Consider the following 15855-nt stretch of genomic DNA (forward strand, 5'->3'; position numbering starts at 1 on the left):
TCCGCTGATTCTACCTCTATTTGGTGGAATCCACTAGCTAAATCAAGTACGGAAAAATATTGTGCTTTCCCTAAACGATCAAGAATTTCGCTTATCTCTGGTATAGGATAACGATCTGCGGGTGTTACCTTGTTTAATTTCCTATAGTCGACAACTATGCGATATTTTTTCACGCCCGAATTATCGGTTTTCTTGGGGACGACCCAAATGGGTGAAGTCCAGGCAGAGGATGATTCCCTTATAATGCCGGAGTCCAGCATTTTTTGGATTTGTTGGCTGACTATTTCTCTCAAATGGTATGGGTATTCATACGTTCTCTGGTGGATCGGTGCGCTATCACCGGTATCAATGTTATGCTTTACTTGGTGGGTGAAGTCCAGTTTATGTCCCTCTTGATAAAAAATGCTTTTATATGGTTGTAGAGTTTTGGCTAGAAGCTTGATGTTCGGATTGGTGAAAGTCTTCTAGCAGCGGAGTTACTCAACGCCAGCTTAAAGCTGCAAATGTATTTAATCATTAGAATTTTAATAATAGATTGGAATTAGTATTATTGCTTACATGGTCTTTGACCGTTCCTCTCAATTTTAGAGGGCCTTCGTTAGCGCTTTACTCGTGGGAGAAATCTATAATAACATAGTTTAGAGAACGAATCTTGACGAATCTCTGCCGTCTTACCTGGCTCTAGCTTATTACCGATACGCAATCGTCAGCTAGCTTAGCCGTTCTGCCAATTCAATGAAGCGCTATTATCGTTAAACCTAATAGATTAAGTAGATTACAATTTGCGATGCTAAATATAACCTAATTCATTTTACCCAAAATTTAACTGCTCTTCGGTATTATAAATTCACTTTGTTATAATCAATTCACGAATTCTCAACGTAGTGTAGAAGAAATTTAGCAATAAGGTAATTATAGGTACATCTAAGGAACGAATTTCATGGAATTATAATTTTGCGGAACGATCATCAAACACGCTGTTAGTCTGTCGCAGTGACTATGCTTTTTCACCCCGATGACAATCTGATGACAGATATCCACGTCACTCACGAGAAGTGTCACCTAAAGCTTGAGCTCCAGGTTCGGTAGGCGAGAGAGGGTTTTCAGTGTTGCCATAACATGCCCCTCCCCGTGAATCCGGTGGTATTTCCCGACGGTTAGCTCTGGATTCACAGTCGTCCAAAATCTCCATTACTGCCAGTTTCACTACTGGTCGTTTAAACGTACCTGAAGCAGTCTTCACCATGACCTGACGTACCCTCCCGTCCTTGTTGATAATAAGCTCTTCAACCTTACCACGAACCCAAGTCCTCCTTTTGCCTTCCGTTACGTAGACCAAATCGCCGACTTCCACCGGCTTGGTGTCGCAAAACCATTTCGACCTTTTGTTCATTGCAGGGAAATACTCCTTCAGCCAGCGGTCCCACATGGTATCGGATAGATACTGAGACCGCATGTAACTGTTGCGAAGTGCTTCAGCTAAGTCCACTGGAGTCCTTAGTGGATTGTGGGCACCGGATGAATTCCCGAAGATAAAATGGTTCGGGGTTAATGCCTCAGTACCTCCCGACTCTTGTGGCATATATGTAAGGGGTCGTGAATTGATGAAACTTTCTGCTTCAGCCAGAACGGTTACCAAAACTTCATCATCGAGTTTCCTGCCGTCGTCCAATGCCCGCATTGCTTCCTTTACGCTTCTGACCATGCGCTCCCAGACGCCACCCATATGGGGCGCACCAGGAGGATTGAAGGTCCATTTGGTTTTGGCGTCCGTGAATGTGTCTGCACAGTCCAGATTGATTCTTCTTATTTGCTCCGCTAATATCCGACTGGCGCCGACAAAATTGGTCCCATTATTAGAAAAAAATTCTACTGGGGATCCTCTCCTCCGAACAAACCGCCGAATTGCCATTATGCAGGACGGTGTAGACAGGTCATATGCTACCTCGAGGTGGACTGCGCGGACCACGAGACACGTAAAGACCGCCACATAACGTTTCTCCCTGCGTCTTCCTACAACTACCTCTAGTGGCCCTAGATAGTCCAGTCCCACGTAGCTAAACGGACGGATGTACGGTGTCAAACGTTGTTCCGGTAGGGGCGCCATTCTAGGTGGTTGCGGCTTGCACTTCTTAATTTTGCACCACTGACATCCTTTAACTGCTTTATCGATCGTAGTACGCAGATTAGAAATCTCGAACCGCTGCTGAACCTGGTTCACCACAGTTTCTCTATTCGCGTGACCATATCGGCGATGATAGTGGTTTAGCAGTAACAAGGTTAGATGATGATTTCTTGGCATGATAATGGGGAAGCGAGCATCGAAGTCAGCGTACATGGCATGCGCGGTTCTTCCTTCAACCCTCAGAACACCATACTCGTCCGCAAATGGCGACTTCTTGAACAGAACGCTCGATTTTTCCAAATTCAGCCATTTGTCACTTGCCTTGTCTCGATTCTGTAGCAGTATTTCTGATTCGTCAGGATAGCTATCCGATTGTGCGATTCGAAACAACAGGTTTTCTGCTTCCAAAAATTCCCTCTGCCGCAAAGGTGTCTGGAGTGCGGGAACAGACCAGGTCGCAGACTTCAGCACCTTTTCAGTCACGATTACAGCTTCTATTGGTAGCCCCTTGAGTCGCAGTTTGCAGTTGGAGATAAATCGCTTGACTAGCGCTACTGTTCGGAGCAAAGTCTCCCACTTGGAAAAGCGGCTCACATCGATTATACCGCCTGGCATGGGGCAGGTGGTATGATGCAGAACAAAACGAGGCCTTAATTCTTCTTCTGCTCTTGAGAGTCCAGTATCCTTCGTCGGCCAACATTCTTCGGGGGTATAAAGAAAGTCCGGACCATTGAACCATCTTCCATCGGACGTAGGCTCCGTCTCCTTGCACCATTTTGTCAAGCAATCCGCGATGTTTTTCTGCGACGCAATCCAATTCCATTGTTCCGGTTGAGTAAGGGAAAGAATCTCTCCAATACGGTGTGCGACGTATGTTTTAAACTTCCGATGGTCAGAACGAATCCAACTTAGCACTGTGCTGCTGTCTGTCCACAGATAGCGTTTTGTTATCTTCAACGAGTGATTGGTACAAACACTATCCATAAGCCTCGATCCAAGAACCGCCGCTTGTAGTTCCATTCGAGGGATCGACATGGCCTTGAGCGGTGCTACCTTGCTCCTGGCCATCACCAATGTGCATCGCACTTTTCCTTCTGAAACGGATCGCAAATACGCAGCACATCCGTAGGCCTGCTCACTGGCGTCTGTGAAGACGTGCAATTGCAAATCCGACAGGTCCTCGGGCCGTACATGCCCAAAATAGCATCGGGGTACCTTCACGCAGTTCAATTTGGAAAGAAGTTTGGTCCATTCACACCATTTAGAAAACAAATCGTCTCCTATCTCTTCATCCCAATCCGTACCAGCACGCCACAGATCCTGCATGATAATCTTGCCATGGATCAGATAGGGCGACAAAAGCCCAAGAGGATCGAAAAAGCTCATAATGCACCGCAAAGTTGCTCTTTTCGTCGGACGTCGGCTGCCTTGTATGTAATCTATCAAGCTCTCGTGCAAATCAATAGAAAACAAGAACACGTCTTCTGTTGGCTCCCAGGTCATGCCAAGCACTCTTTCTGACATCTGCGTATCCGTGGCGATTTGCAGTGATTTCTTCGCGTCTTCCTCTCCCAACATTCCGAGGACTTTGGGGCTATTGCTAACCCAATTCCTCATTTCAAAGCCAGCACGTGCATGAATTTCCCTCACTTGTACAGCTCGTATCCCTGCTTCCTGTGGTGTGTCGAGGCTATCATAGTAGTCATCCATATAGGTCTTTTCTTTTATGGCCGCACTAGCATCCGGAAATTCTTCCTTGCAGGTATCCGCGTTCAACCTCATTACGTACATCGCAGAGCAAGGGGAGCACGTTGCCCCAAACGTCGCAACGTCCATCACGTACACGTCGGGGGGTTTGCTGTTGTCAAATCTGAAGAGGAACAGCTGAAAGCGCTTATCGGATTGTCTCATTCTTAGCTGATGAAACATTTCTCGCACATCCCCTCCGAATCCAATGCTGCGTTCTCGAAATTTACAGATAATCGAGGGAAGCGTAACGAGTTGGTCCGGGCCTTTCAGAAGTTGGGAATTGAGTGAGATACCATTCACACAAGCGGCAGCATCCCAAACTAGTCGTTTCTTCCCGGGCTTCTTAGGGTGGGATACCACATTCAATGGTAGATACCAAACTTGATGTTTATTCATTGCAGCAAGCTCTTCTTCTGTGGCCTTATGAGCATACCCTTTGCTGATGTACTCATTAATTTGGTTGTGTACGTTCGAGCGCAACTCAGGGTTTTTCGCCAATTTGATCTCCAAACTTCGCATTCTGGACAAAGCCATCGAACGACTATCTGGCAATTGTGTGTTGTCCGACTTCCACAACAGTCCAGTTTCATATCGCCCGTCGACTTTCACCGTGGTGCTCTCCAGCATTTTTCGAGCGCGCCTTTCCTCCGCAGGTTCTAGCAAAGGAAAAGACGAAATCCCTGCTTCCTCTAGCTCATATTGCTTTCGAACCAAATCGTTCAATTCTTGGTCACCATCACAGCCACATCTATGAACGCTGACGATTCCAGGAATAACAGAACCGGTCGAGACCGGTCCGTAGATTGTCCAGCCAAGAAGGCATCTAACTGCTATTGGCTCGCCAGATCCACCTGTTCGACATTCTAGAGGCGAGAACAGCTCAATATTATCGAGTCCAATCAGTACCCGTGGAACAGCCTTTTCGTACGAAGCCACTGGGACATCGCGCAGGTAGGGATATCGTTCATGCAGATTCTCTATCGACAGACTCTGACGCGGTAGATTGAGAGAGCCAACGGTGTGGGCTGAATTTAAACGGTAACAGCTTGTTTGCCCCTCGCCGGTGACGACTATGTCTGTACGTTGTGAAGCGTACTCCACTCGTCCGATGTCCGATGTCCATTTCAACTCCAGGGGTTCCGGTACGCCTTCAATTCCTAGCTGATGAGTCAAGCTGTCTTCCACCAGTGTCATATTAGAGCCTTCATCCAGAAATGCATACGTATTGCAACTGCGAGAACCGTGATGCAGCGTTAGCGGTATGATCCTGAAGAGCACTGATTTTTTCGATCGTTCGTGAATTTGTACGACACCCTGCGATAGGGTGATCGATCTGTGCAGTAACGGATGGTGTCGTCCTTGGCAGTCATTCACGTCACAACGGATTTTTGAACGGCATCTCCATTTGCCATGATCATAGAGACACACGTTGCATAGCTTCCATCGTTCGACCGCCTTAGCCCGGTTGTCTACGTCCATTTGCTGAAATTTGTCGCAATTCCGAACCCTATGGTCAGTTCCGGCGCATATTGGACAAGGTTGTCTCTCAGAACTGTCCTTATCCTTGGCGGTGGAAGCGTGAGTGTAGATTTGCCCCTTCTCCCGCCGTGGCTGTTTGTCCGATTTCGAGGGTCCTTGTTTTGGTTGAACTAGAGTGGTAACTTCGCTAGCGTCGGCTACCAATGTCTCCATGAATTCGCCGAACTCTTTGAGCGATGGGTGCCTAAACAACCTCTTGAACCGAACCCATTCTAGCTTCACAGTGGCCGGCAATTTCTCCACTAGTTCTTCGAGGAGTGTGGGGTTGAACAAGTGTCCTTGCAGGTTAGCTGTTTCTAGATGGTCGCACAGCTGATTAACGGCCATCCCGAAGGCCATCAAAGTGTCAAGCCTCTCCGGTTTAGGCGTCTCCAAACGTCGCACTTTCTGTAAGAGATTTTTCACTAGTAGCTCTGGCCTTCCATATAAACGGCGTAATGTTTCCATGATCGAAGGGACACTGTGAGGGAACATAAGCTTCGTCAGGACTGCTTCTCGAGCCGGACCATGAAGGCATTCTCGTAGTCGAATCAGGTTTTCGATGTTTGAAAACCCACAAGCCGTGTTTCCCGTCTCAAAACTGCTATAGAATAGCGGCCAGTCTTCCGGGTCTCCAGAAAAACTCGGTAACTTCTTTGGCCATATCTGTCGCGCCGATAGCTGCTCGGCTGTGGGCCCTACTTCTCTCGTTACACTTCTTGCCACTGAACCAGCGAAGCTCGGCGATTCTTGACCGAAATACGGGCCCTGGTCCTCCAGTTCTTCTTCGCGTTCGGGTCTTCTTACGAGGTTCCGTTGCTCAGGAACAAAATCGGGAATCGCTGACAGTTTCGGACTCGATTCAGAACGTAGATCGTATTCTAGCAATGGCACCTTCAGGCTTTCGACCGGCTTCGGTTCCTTTTCGTCCTCCGGGACCTTTACACCTGCACCAAGCTGCATCTGATTCGCTTTTAGCCAATCGTGAACTTTTGCCGGGCCGGCTGCAACACTAAGTCGGGCACTACCGTCTTCTTCCGCAAGGCGCCTTTCAAGCTCAAATTTCGCTTGAATGTACTTCTCTTGAGCTGCAATTTCTCTGCTGCGGATTGTTCGCTCCTTTTCCATCAAGGCTCTTTCCTCTTCCAACTGTCTCCGCTCTTCGTCCATCTTCCGTTTCTCCAGCAAGGCTTCTTCCTCCAAGCGCTGTAGGGTTAACTGCGCTTGTAATCTGGCGTTCGACGAAGTGGTTCTCACAGACTTCGCTATGCCGACATCCTTTGCTGGGTCTTTCGGGTTCAAATCGGCACTGTTTAGCGGAGGCACGTTCCTAGCACCGTTCTTACCTGCTTTAGCACCTACATTGCTGCGAACACTTTTTCCATCGTCGCCCTTTTTACCAGTAGGGGCGGTTCTCTGGTTCTTCTTGCTCGCTCCGGTGTTGAGTGGAGTCGTCCCGAGTGGGGCAAGGCAGGTTTTACACTTCCACGGTCGCTTGGCTACTTCGGGCGATACTCCTGCGCAAGAGTAATGGAACCAGACGCAGCAATCATCACATGCTACCATGCCCGCATCAGCAGAATCGGGGTTTCTACAGGCTCCGCAGTTATGGGTAGCGGCATCCTCGCTCATCTTTAAGTAATTGTTCGGATTGGTGAAAGTCTTCTAGCAGCGGAGTTACTCAACGCCAGCTTAAAGCTGCAAATGTATTTAATCATTAGAATTTTAATAATAGATTGGAATTAGTATTATTGCTTACATGGTCTTTGACCGTTCCTCTCAATTTTAGAGGGCCTTCGTTAGCGCTTTACTCGTGGGAGAAATCTATAATAACATAGTTTAGAGAACGAATCTTGACGAATCTCTGCCGTCTTACCTGGCTCTAGCTTATTACCGATACGCAATCGTCAGCTAGCTTAGCCGTTCTGCCAATTCAATGAAGCGCTATTATCGTTAAACCTAATAGATTAAGTAGATTACAATTTGCGATGCTAAATATAACCTAATTCATTTTACCCAAAATTTAACTGCTCTTCGGTATTATAAATTCACTTTGTTATAATCAATTCACGAATTCTCAACGTAGTGTAGAAGAAATTTAGCAATAAGGTAATTATAGGTACATCTAAGGAACGAATTTCATGGAATTATAATTTTGCGGAACGAACATCAAACACGCTGTTAGTCTGTCGCAGTGACTATTGAGCTTTGCAAGGATTTCGCGACGATCGTGCAAATTTTCAATCTTTGACAGCACAATGTTCACACATCCAACAACAAAGGAAACAGTGCATAAACGAACCGATTAGTCGAAACACCACCCCAAAATAACGCTGCGTTACTGGAAAACTGTAGCGGCGACATCAACCAATGTATGCTGAAACCGGTGTGCATATTTTGTGGTGGGACAATTTTATTTGCCTGTGCGTCGTATTTGGCGCAAGATCGTCAATATGCTTTTTCACCCCGATGACAATCTGATGACAGATATCCACGTCACTCACGAGAGGTGTCACCTAAAGCTTGAGCTCCAGGTTCGGTAGGCGAGAGAGGGTTTTCAGTGTTGCCATAACACTTGACTTCTTCTTTGTTTAGGTGTTCGGCTGGAAAATTAAGCTGTGCGCACGACTCATGCCGGTTCAGAAAAAAACGTTCATTCTCGAGTGGTTTTATTTCGTTCAATTTGGCCTGCTTGGTGGTAAATAAATGTACCGTAGCGCGATTATCTTTGGCTGCGTATTGACGATCTTGCGCCAAATACGACGCACAGGCAAATAAAATTGTCCCACCACAAAATATGCACACCGGTTTCAGCATACATTGGTTGATGTCGCCGCTACAGTTTTCCAGTAACGCAGCGTTATTTTGGGGTGGTGTTTCGACTAATCGGTTTGTTTATGCACTGTTTCCTTTGTTGTTGGATGTGTGAACATTGTGCTGTCAAAGATTGAAAATTTGCACGATCGTCGCGAAATCCTTGCAAAGCTCAAAACAACCCAGGTTGTAATGTGACGCCGGTCGCTATGTTTAATTCGCTTTCGATTAAAAAAGTTCCATTAGATTTGGTGCCAATTTCGACTAAATTTTCAGTTTGTTCATGGAAGTTCCATGATCGCGGATAATATTTGGAAAACGCATACTGGTTATCTCCTATTACACAGCGCAACATATTTTTGTCTCAAGAGCAAACTTATGTGTCTCTGAAGGATTTTGGGCCGCTGAATCCGAATCCGGGCTCAGATTTGCTCTAACACGTCACAATTTTGAGCTATACCTCAATTTATAGGGCAAAATATGCGATTTTGGGCTTTTTTGACTGCAAGCCATAAAGCAAGGAAATATTTTTTTTAAGCAATCAAAAGGTTAATTGGTCAATTAACATCTAAATTAACGACTTATGCAAAATATTTCGTTTTACCTAATCAAATTTGATAGATTTAAGCATTTTATGTTAGTATGAAAACTTGCATGCAACTTTTGGAGGATGACTTGTATGGGAAATATCGTACCTAACATAAATCGTTTAAAACTATCAAATTCGATGTGGTAAAACAAAATATTTTGCATGAGTCGTTAATTTAGATGTTAATTGAGAAATTAACCTTTTGATTGCTTAAAAAAAAATATTTCCTTGCTTAGTGGCTTGCAATCAAAAAAGCCCAAAATCGCATATTTTGCCCTATAAATTGAGGTATAGCTCAAAATTGTGACGTGTTAGAGCAAATCTGAGCCCGGATTCGGATTCAGCGGCCCAAAATCCTTCGGAGACACATAAGTTTGCTCTTGAGACAGAGAAAAAGTTAATTTTTGTTACGCTGTGTTATTATTCGATGATTGCCCGAGTCTATTTTGGCTTTCATCTCTGCTAAATTTTCATAGCCAATGAGGCCGTCGAAGAACTCATGAAACTTGAATACGTGGAAAGGTAACTCTTTGCTAAAAACTTTTGGAAAAATATTTATCTGCACCATCTTTTCAATGATAAATTTACCATTTTTGTTTGTAACTATCGCGGGTTGGTCTGTTGTTTTTGCATTTTGTACGTGCTCCGGACTAATATAAGACTTGTTTGCTCCGGTATCAATTAAAAATTTGAGCATTCCCTTGTTAGACCGGTAACGAATATATGGAATAAAATTGTTCACGTTGTTGCTTCGCGAGCCTCCTCGTCGTAAAAATCCGATTCATCTTTTCGCACTTCACGGTTTATCATATTGCCCTCGTCGTCGTCATCGTCGTCACTATCCACGTTCACTTTATTGGTGTTGTATTCTACGCGAGGTTTATGCTGTTGCATCGGTTTTTTATAAGCACCTTTACCCGCGTTTGCATATGATTTGCTATGGTTGTTAGTATTGTTATTATTCGCGTTGTTGCTGCTAGAGTAGCTTTGTGATTTGGGTTGAAACTGAAACTTAGATGGTTTTGTTCTAGTTTCCGCATTTTGGTTTGTGCATACGGCTTCGTATGCCTCCTCTAATGATTGTGGCTTAGATTGCCTTATTATAGAGGCGAGTGGTTCTCCAATATTATCGAGATACCTTGTGACACTTAAAATTTCTATAATTTGCCGCTCAGTTATTGGATTAGACGACAAATTTGCTTTTAACCGAGTGTTTATGTCTTTACATTCGTCATAGAATTTGAGGTGGCTTTTATCGCCACGCCGTATGTTAAATAATGCTGACACATTAGTTGCGAAATCGCGATGGTCTCCATATTGCTCCAGGAGTATCTGCTTTATTTCACTGATGGTGTCCGGATCGCCATTAGCGCATAGAATTGCGCGGGCATCTCCTTTCACTTTATTTTTAATAGCTCTCAAATACATAGAACTAATTGAGTCAGGATCACCATTGGCGCCCTTCACTTTAAACATGTCGTACACTTGGTCTACTTCACGTAGCCAGCTAGACAGTTCTTTCTTATTTCCGGAAAATTCCGATAAATATTTAATCGGATCGGGAATGCAGAACTTGCTGCTGTTTCCGATCGTCAACATCGCTTTAAGCTCCTGCATCTCGGCTTTAAGCGCCTCCATCTCCGACATTCTGGTTTCAGGCATAGTATATGTATATGAATATTTCACAAGTATGAGTGCTTTGCTAAGATTGATGGTCTACTTACAAAAGTAACGGCTGCATCCACGGGTGGGTCTCGGATCCTTCTTGCTGGTCGATGTGCGGCGGGATGTTTCCACTTTTTCAACACCTCACAGTATCCCACTTCTGACACCAATTAGGGATGTGAAGCACTACACTTACTTTTTAAAAAACACTAATGTTAACCTAGCACAAACTTTATTCACACTAACTGCGCTTGCACCACCGGTGTTATTCCAAACTCGTTGAAGAAAAGAGGACGGGCCACGCTGTCGTCGCTCTTTTATAACATCAAAGTGCTGACCGTGCACTCGATGCAGCCCACCTGCTGATTGGTGCCGCAGGTGGCGTGATACTACGGACGATTCGTTAACGCCGTAAAAATCGAAAAAAAACTTCAATGGAAAAAACATCCAGAACAAAAAAAAAAGAAGGTAAATAACTTTCTTTTTTTTTGCTTTTTTTCTGACTCTCATTTGACAACTCTTCCACCAGAGACTTGGTACGCAGATTGAAGCTGGCCGTATATCAGCCGAATATTTCGCCAAAATTGGCTTTTAAGCAGATCTATTATAGGATGTAGTTCTGGTAAGCTCTGTTAACATTGCTCTTCATGTGAATATAGAACCAACTTGGTGCCAATTTTTACGGCTTAGTGGTTACTTGGGTAGTCAGAATGGTACCTCACAATGAAAACTGTATTCGGCAGCCATGGCAGCAGCTGCAACGTATGTGACGATGTAATATAACAGTTAATTATGTTGAATGGTTGTAAGTAAATACTCAAAATTGAGATACGGAAATTCAATTTTATGTTAAGAATGTGTAAAACTTCTTCAGAGTAGAAGAAGGATGTGAGATATAAGATGTACTGAATAAAGCTGTGATAAAGAGAATGATCACAGCAGGCGATATAGCGCATTTGAATGTGATGCGAACTGTCAAGCAGACAATGTTAGCATCACCGCTTGCACAGCAACAACTCCAGGCGTCACCCAACCGCGTTCACTCTTGCCACTTGCGAACCAACGTCAGCCTGGGTAAGTTGTGTGTGCTGCACATGAGGGGTGATTCCTTCCCAGAGAAATCCCAAACTCCACACCGAGGTTTAGACTTTTACATCCATTAGAATCATCTTAAATTTTAAAGGAACCTACAAAAAAAAGTTAATAAGTTAGATCCCTACATGTATTTTGAAACTTTGAAGAAGTTTGAGAAGTTTGGACGGCCCCCAAGAAGGTGAGTTTCATGCTTAATTATCCAGAGAAAGGAGAATCCTCGCTAGAATGTCATACTATTTTTCTTCCAGCTTGGAAGCTGTCGCCAACTTTCCGATAAACACCAGCCAAAGTGAAAGAGGTCCAAATTGGCCCTTCTGAACGCGCTCAGAATGGTCAACATTCTCGTCTACGATTTGCGATTTGTCTTGGAACTCCGGTCCGGCGAGACAACTATCGGTGTCCCCTTCTTGTTGAATTGCCCGGTCTGGCGGAAAACCCCTTCAGAACAAAAACGTCACCATCTACCCCCAGCGAGAGCTACACTGGAACCGTCTGGTCCAGCAGAATAAGCTCCCGGCAAGGCTCCCGGATTAAAACCCTCAACGATAGCCTGATATCTTGGCCAAGGAAGTGAGTATTCAGCACACCTACAGAAAAGGAGGAATTCCAGCTAAATCGTTCTTTTTCTTCCATTTTCTCAGCTGTCAGCAACTTTTCGATGAACGCCTGTCGAATTGAAGCAGATCCAAATTGGTCCTTCTGGACGGGCTGAGATTAATCGATCCGGCGGAACAACTTTTGGCGTCCCCGCCTTGTTGGAATGGCACAGTTCGGCAGAAACCCCCTTCCGGAATAGGAACGTCCCCGGCAAACTCCAGCCGAATTGAACGAGGTCCAAATCGATTCTTCCGGACACGCTAGGAACCAACTGGCGGAACAACATTCCCGCCTACGATTTGTCCTTGGAATTATTGGGTCCAGCGGAACAATTATCGGTGTCCCCGTCTTTTTGGAATCGCCCGGTCCGGCGGAAAACCCCTTCCGGAACAGAAACATCACCGACTACCCCCAGCGAGAACCACACTGGAAACGTCGGGTCCTGCAGAATAAGCTTCCGGATTAAAACCCTCAACGATAGCCACTAGGTCAAGAAAGTGAGTATTCAGCACACCTCCAGAAAAGGGAGAAGTCCAGCTATACCGTTCTTTTTCTTCTACTTTTTCAGCTGTCGGCAACTTTCCGGTGAACTTCTATCGAATAGGCTCCTAAAGTTCTATCGGGATTCTTGTTTTAAACCACAATATATGGTTCAAGAGTACATATTTACTCATTTTTTTACGTTTTTATTAACCGTAGTTGAAAATATATAATTTTTATTTTTTTAGCCTTTTGTCTTGTCCCTAGCTTATAACACATACTTTGAGCGGGGGGAGCGACACTAGTTTTGCCAAGCCGAAAAACCCCACAAAAAGCCGAAAAAAGTCGAAAAAACCCGGTAAAACCCGCAAAACTTTTGCGGGTTTTAGCGACTTTTTTGGGCTTTTTTCAGCTTTTTTTGAGGTTTTTTGGGTTGGCAAAACTACCCAGGTAACCACTAAGCACTGTTCTGAGCATTATAACGGCCATTAAACAGCTTTTCAGTGCTAAGTAGCTCTATATAAGCCTTCCTAATACTTATAGGCACTATAACCAGTAAGAACTAAATTAAGCCCTGTAAGCCTATATAAAGCCTACAAGCTGTAAAGTTTGGTTTCTATTTTGGCCAATCACGTGTATTTCTTATGGGAGTGGCCAAATTAGAAGCACCCTGGCCAAAATAGATATATGGGAGCTGATTTTTTAAGGAAATATATTTTTTTCATCCAGTTTTTAATCAAAATGTGTGGTTTCCACAGCTGTAATCATCATATTGTATTAGGATCTACTAGTAAAAAATAAATTTACGCCGATTTAGATATCAACAGGGTCAATACCGCACTATGGCCAAAACTCCGGACTGGCCAAAACTGAAGCTTCTACCCTATGTAAAGGAAAACCACGATACCCCTTCGGGAGGACACGTAGGTATTAACAAATTATTACAAAAACTTAGACGTAATTTTTATTGGAAAAACATGAAAGACAGCATTTCCAAGTACGTGAAAAGCTGCACCTCAAGTAAACTAAATAAACATACAATAAAAACTCAAGAAAATTTCGAGAAATCAACGACTCCAACAAAACCTTTTGAATTAGTTTCAATTGATACCGTAGGACCACTTACTAGATCAAATAAAGGAAATCGTTACGCCTTAACCATACAATGTGATCTAACGAAATATATAATTACTGTACCAATAGTAGATAAACAAGCGAGTACACTAGCCAAGGCCTTAGTGGAAAACTTTATTTTAATTTATGGTTGCCCAGAAGCAATCAAATCCGACATGGGTACTGAGTATAAAAACGAAATATTCCAACAAATCTGTAACACGCTAGCAATAAACCAAAAATTTGCCACAGCATATCATCCAGAAACCATAGGAGCTCTCGAAAGAAGTCATCGTTGTTTAAATGAATACCTTAGGCAATTCATCAATGAGCAACATGATGACTGGGACGCCCGGTTACCATATTTCACATTCTTTTACAACACAACACCACATACTGAACACTCTTATGCTCCATTTGAACTTGTTTTCGGAACTCAAGTAAATTATCCACCAAAGCTAAAAAAATATCACTATAGTCGACCCAATGTATAATTACGAATCATACTTAAAGGAATTGAAATTTAAATTACAAACAGCAGCTCTTAAAGCAAAAATTTTACTAGAAAAATCAAAAGATAAGAGAATTGCGAATCAAAAACAAAAATCGAACCCATTAGAAATCCATTTAGGAAGCAAAGTTTGGCTAAAGAAAGAAAACCGAAGAAAATTAGACCCAGTCTACTCAGGACCATTTATTATCACTAACATTCAACACCCAAATGTCACAATAAAAAAATCAAATTACAAATGAAACCCAAACTGTACATAAAAACAGAATTATAAACTAAAATCATTTACGTTATTTTCAATTACACACTCATTTTTCAAATTTCACCTAATATTTTTCTACTAAACATAAACAGTGTTAATTTAAGAAGGGATTATATTAAGACAACCGAGCCTAACCTCTAAAAAATAATAAACGAAAAAAAAGTGAAAAAAGAGGAAGGTCATAAATCTAACTTTGATTTATTTTTTTTTTTACTTGTTCGTTTATTTGGGAGGCTCGGGCGCCACAACTTTGATTTAGAAGTGAGAAATTCGGAAATTAGATACAGTCATGACCCGATGGTTGGGGGTTTAATAGTTGGGTGACTTTTTAGTTGGGGCTCCGTTAGTTGAGCTGTCAGCCAACTAAAAAGTACCTGGATGTCATAATTCAATGTCAAAATGAAAATGACAACCAATCTGTAATTTCGAGGGGCGAGCTAATGAGTTTTTGGTTTCTTAAACTTTACTGATAATCGAAAAGAATTTCTATTTTATATTTCTTAACAAAAAAAAACAATATGTACAGTGACCCCACACCGATGAATCACCTTAAATTTTGTACACTATTTATGAATCACCATGTTAATCAAATGGAGTGATCCATAAACTGTGGTAATTTTTGCCGATTCATAAATTGTGGGGTCACTGTACAATTACTTCGAACAAATGCAAAACATTGGCAATCTTTATTTTGTCGATCAATGAAAGCGTTTTGTGCTTGTACTTTGGTCCGGGTGGTTTCCAAAACATCTATATTTACACTTCACCGACTAAAAATGGGTGAAAATAATTATTTTTCGCATTGGCCATATATGTATACTGCAAAACGTATCAGTTTTGCTCTAAATGTAAAACAAATTGAAAAATTTTATTTTTTACTTCCAACCTAAACATGATTTGAAAAAACAATGCGCACGCCCCTTGTGCTGCTGTCACTTCACCCAACTAGCGAATCGAATTTGTTGGTTGGGTGGAGGTTGTGGCTCAACGAGCGGGTTCCGACTGTATCATTTAAGGATACATAAGTAAGGACTGTTCATTTTATAAAGAGGACACCTTATTTGTGTGATATCTTTTTTATTTTTCAATAAAACCATTATCGGTTTTTTGCATAAATTTTCATAGCTATTCTACAGTGTAGGAAAAATATAACATTATACAAATTGTCCTTAGTTATGGAACTGAAGCGGTTTTCGTTAAAACTCAATAAAACCCCATTTCTCAAAATTCTACACAACTTTCCACATACATAACTTTAAAATTTTCATGAACTTTTCAATGTGTTGGGATCTAATACTATTCTTCTAAAGGTAGACTGTAATAGTTGGTCAGTAATA

The 15855-nt window shown here is 42.9% G+C and overlaps 2 protein-coding genes across 5 annotated transcripts; both read right to left on the bottom strand.

Annotated features, from left to right (window-relative positions):
• Positions 1 to 1036: 1036 nt before the first annotated feature.
• Positions 1037 to 7588, bottom strand: LOC134285302 (uncharacterized). Of its 4 annotated transcripts, none has more exons than XM_062845855.1 (3): positions 7409 to 7588; positions 7269 to 7351; positions 1037 to 7216 (listed from the first exon to the last, which is right to left on the bottom strand). In XM_062845855.1, exon 3 carries the CDS (start codon positions 7022 to 7024, stop codon positions 1043 to 1045), a length of 5982 nt encoding a protein of 1993 aa, XP_062701839.1. In that variant the 5' UTR covers positions 7025 to 7216; positions 7269 to 7351; positions 7409 to 7588; the 3' UTR covers positions 1037 to 1042. The 4 variants fall into 4 exon arrangements, with proteins under 4 accessions (XP_062701839.1, XP_062701840.1, XP_062701837.1 ...); XM_062845856.1 differs by having other exon boundaries at positions 1037 to 7090; positions 7152 to 7216; positions 7269 to 7588; XM_062845853.1 differs by having other exon boundaries at positions 1037 to 7351.
• Positions 7589 to 8387: 799 nt separating this feature from the next.
• LOC115262080 (uncharacterized) lies at positions 8388 to 14798 on the bottom strand. The gene has a single exon (XM_029864033.2). The coding sequence runs from the start codon at positions 10455 to 10457 to the stop codon at positions 9534 to 9536; it is 924 nt and encodes a 307-aa protein (XP_029719893.2). The 5' UTR covers positions 10458 to 14798; the 3' UTR covers positions 8388 to 9533.
• Positions 14799 to 15855: the final 1057 nt, after the last annotated feature.

This window comes from Aedes albopictus, chromosome 1 (assembly GCF_035046485.1).
Source record: "Aedes albopictus strain Foshan chromosome 1, AalbF5, whole genome shotgun sequence".
NCBI classification, from domain to species: domain Eukaryota; kingdom Metazoa; phylum Arthropoda; class Insecta; order Diptera; family Culicidae; genus Aedes; species Aedes albopictus.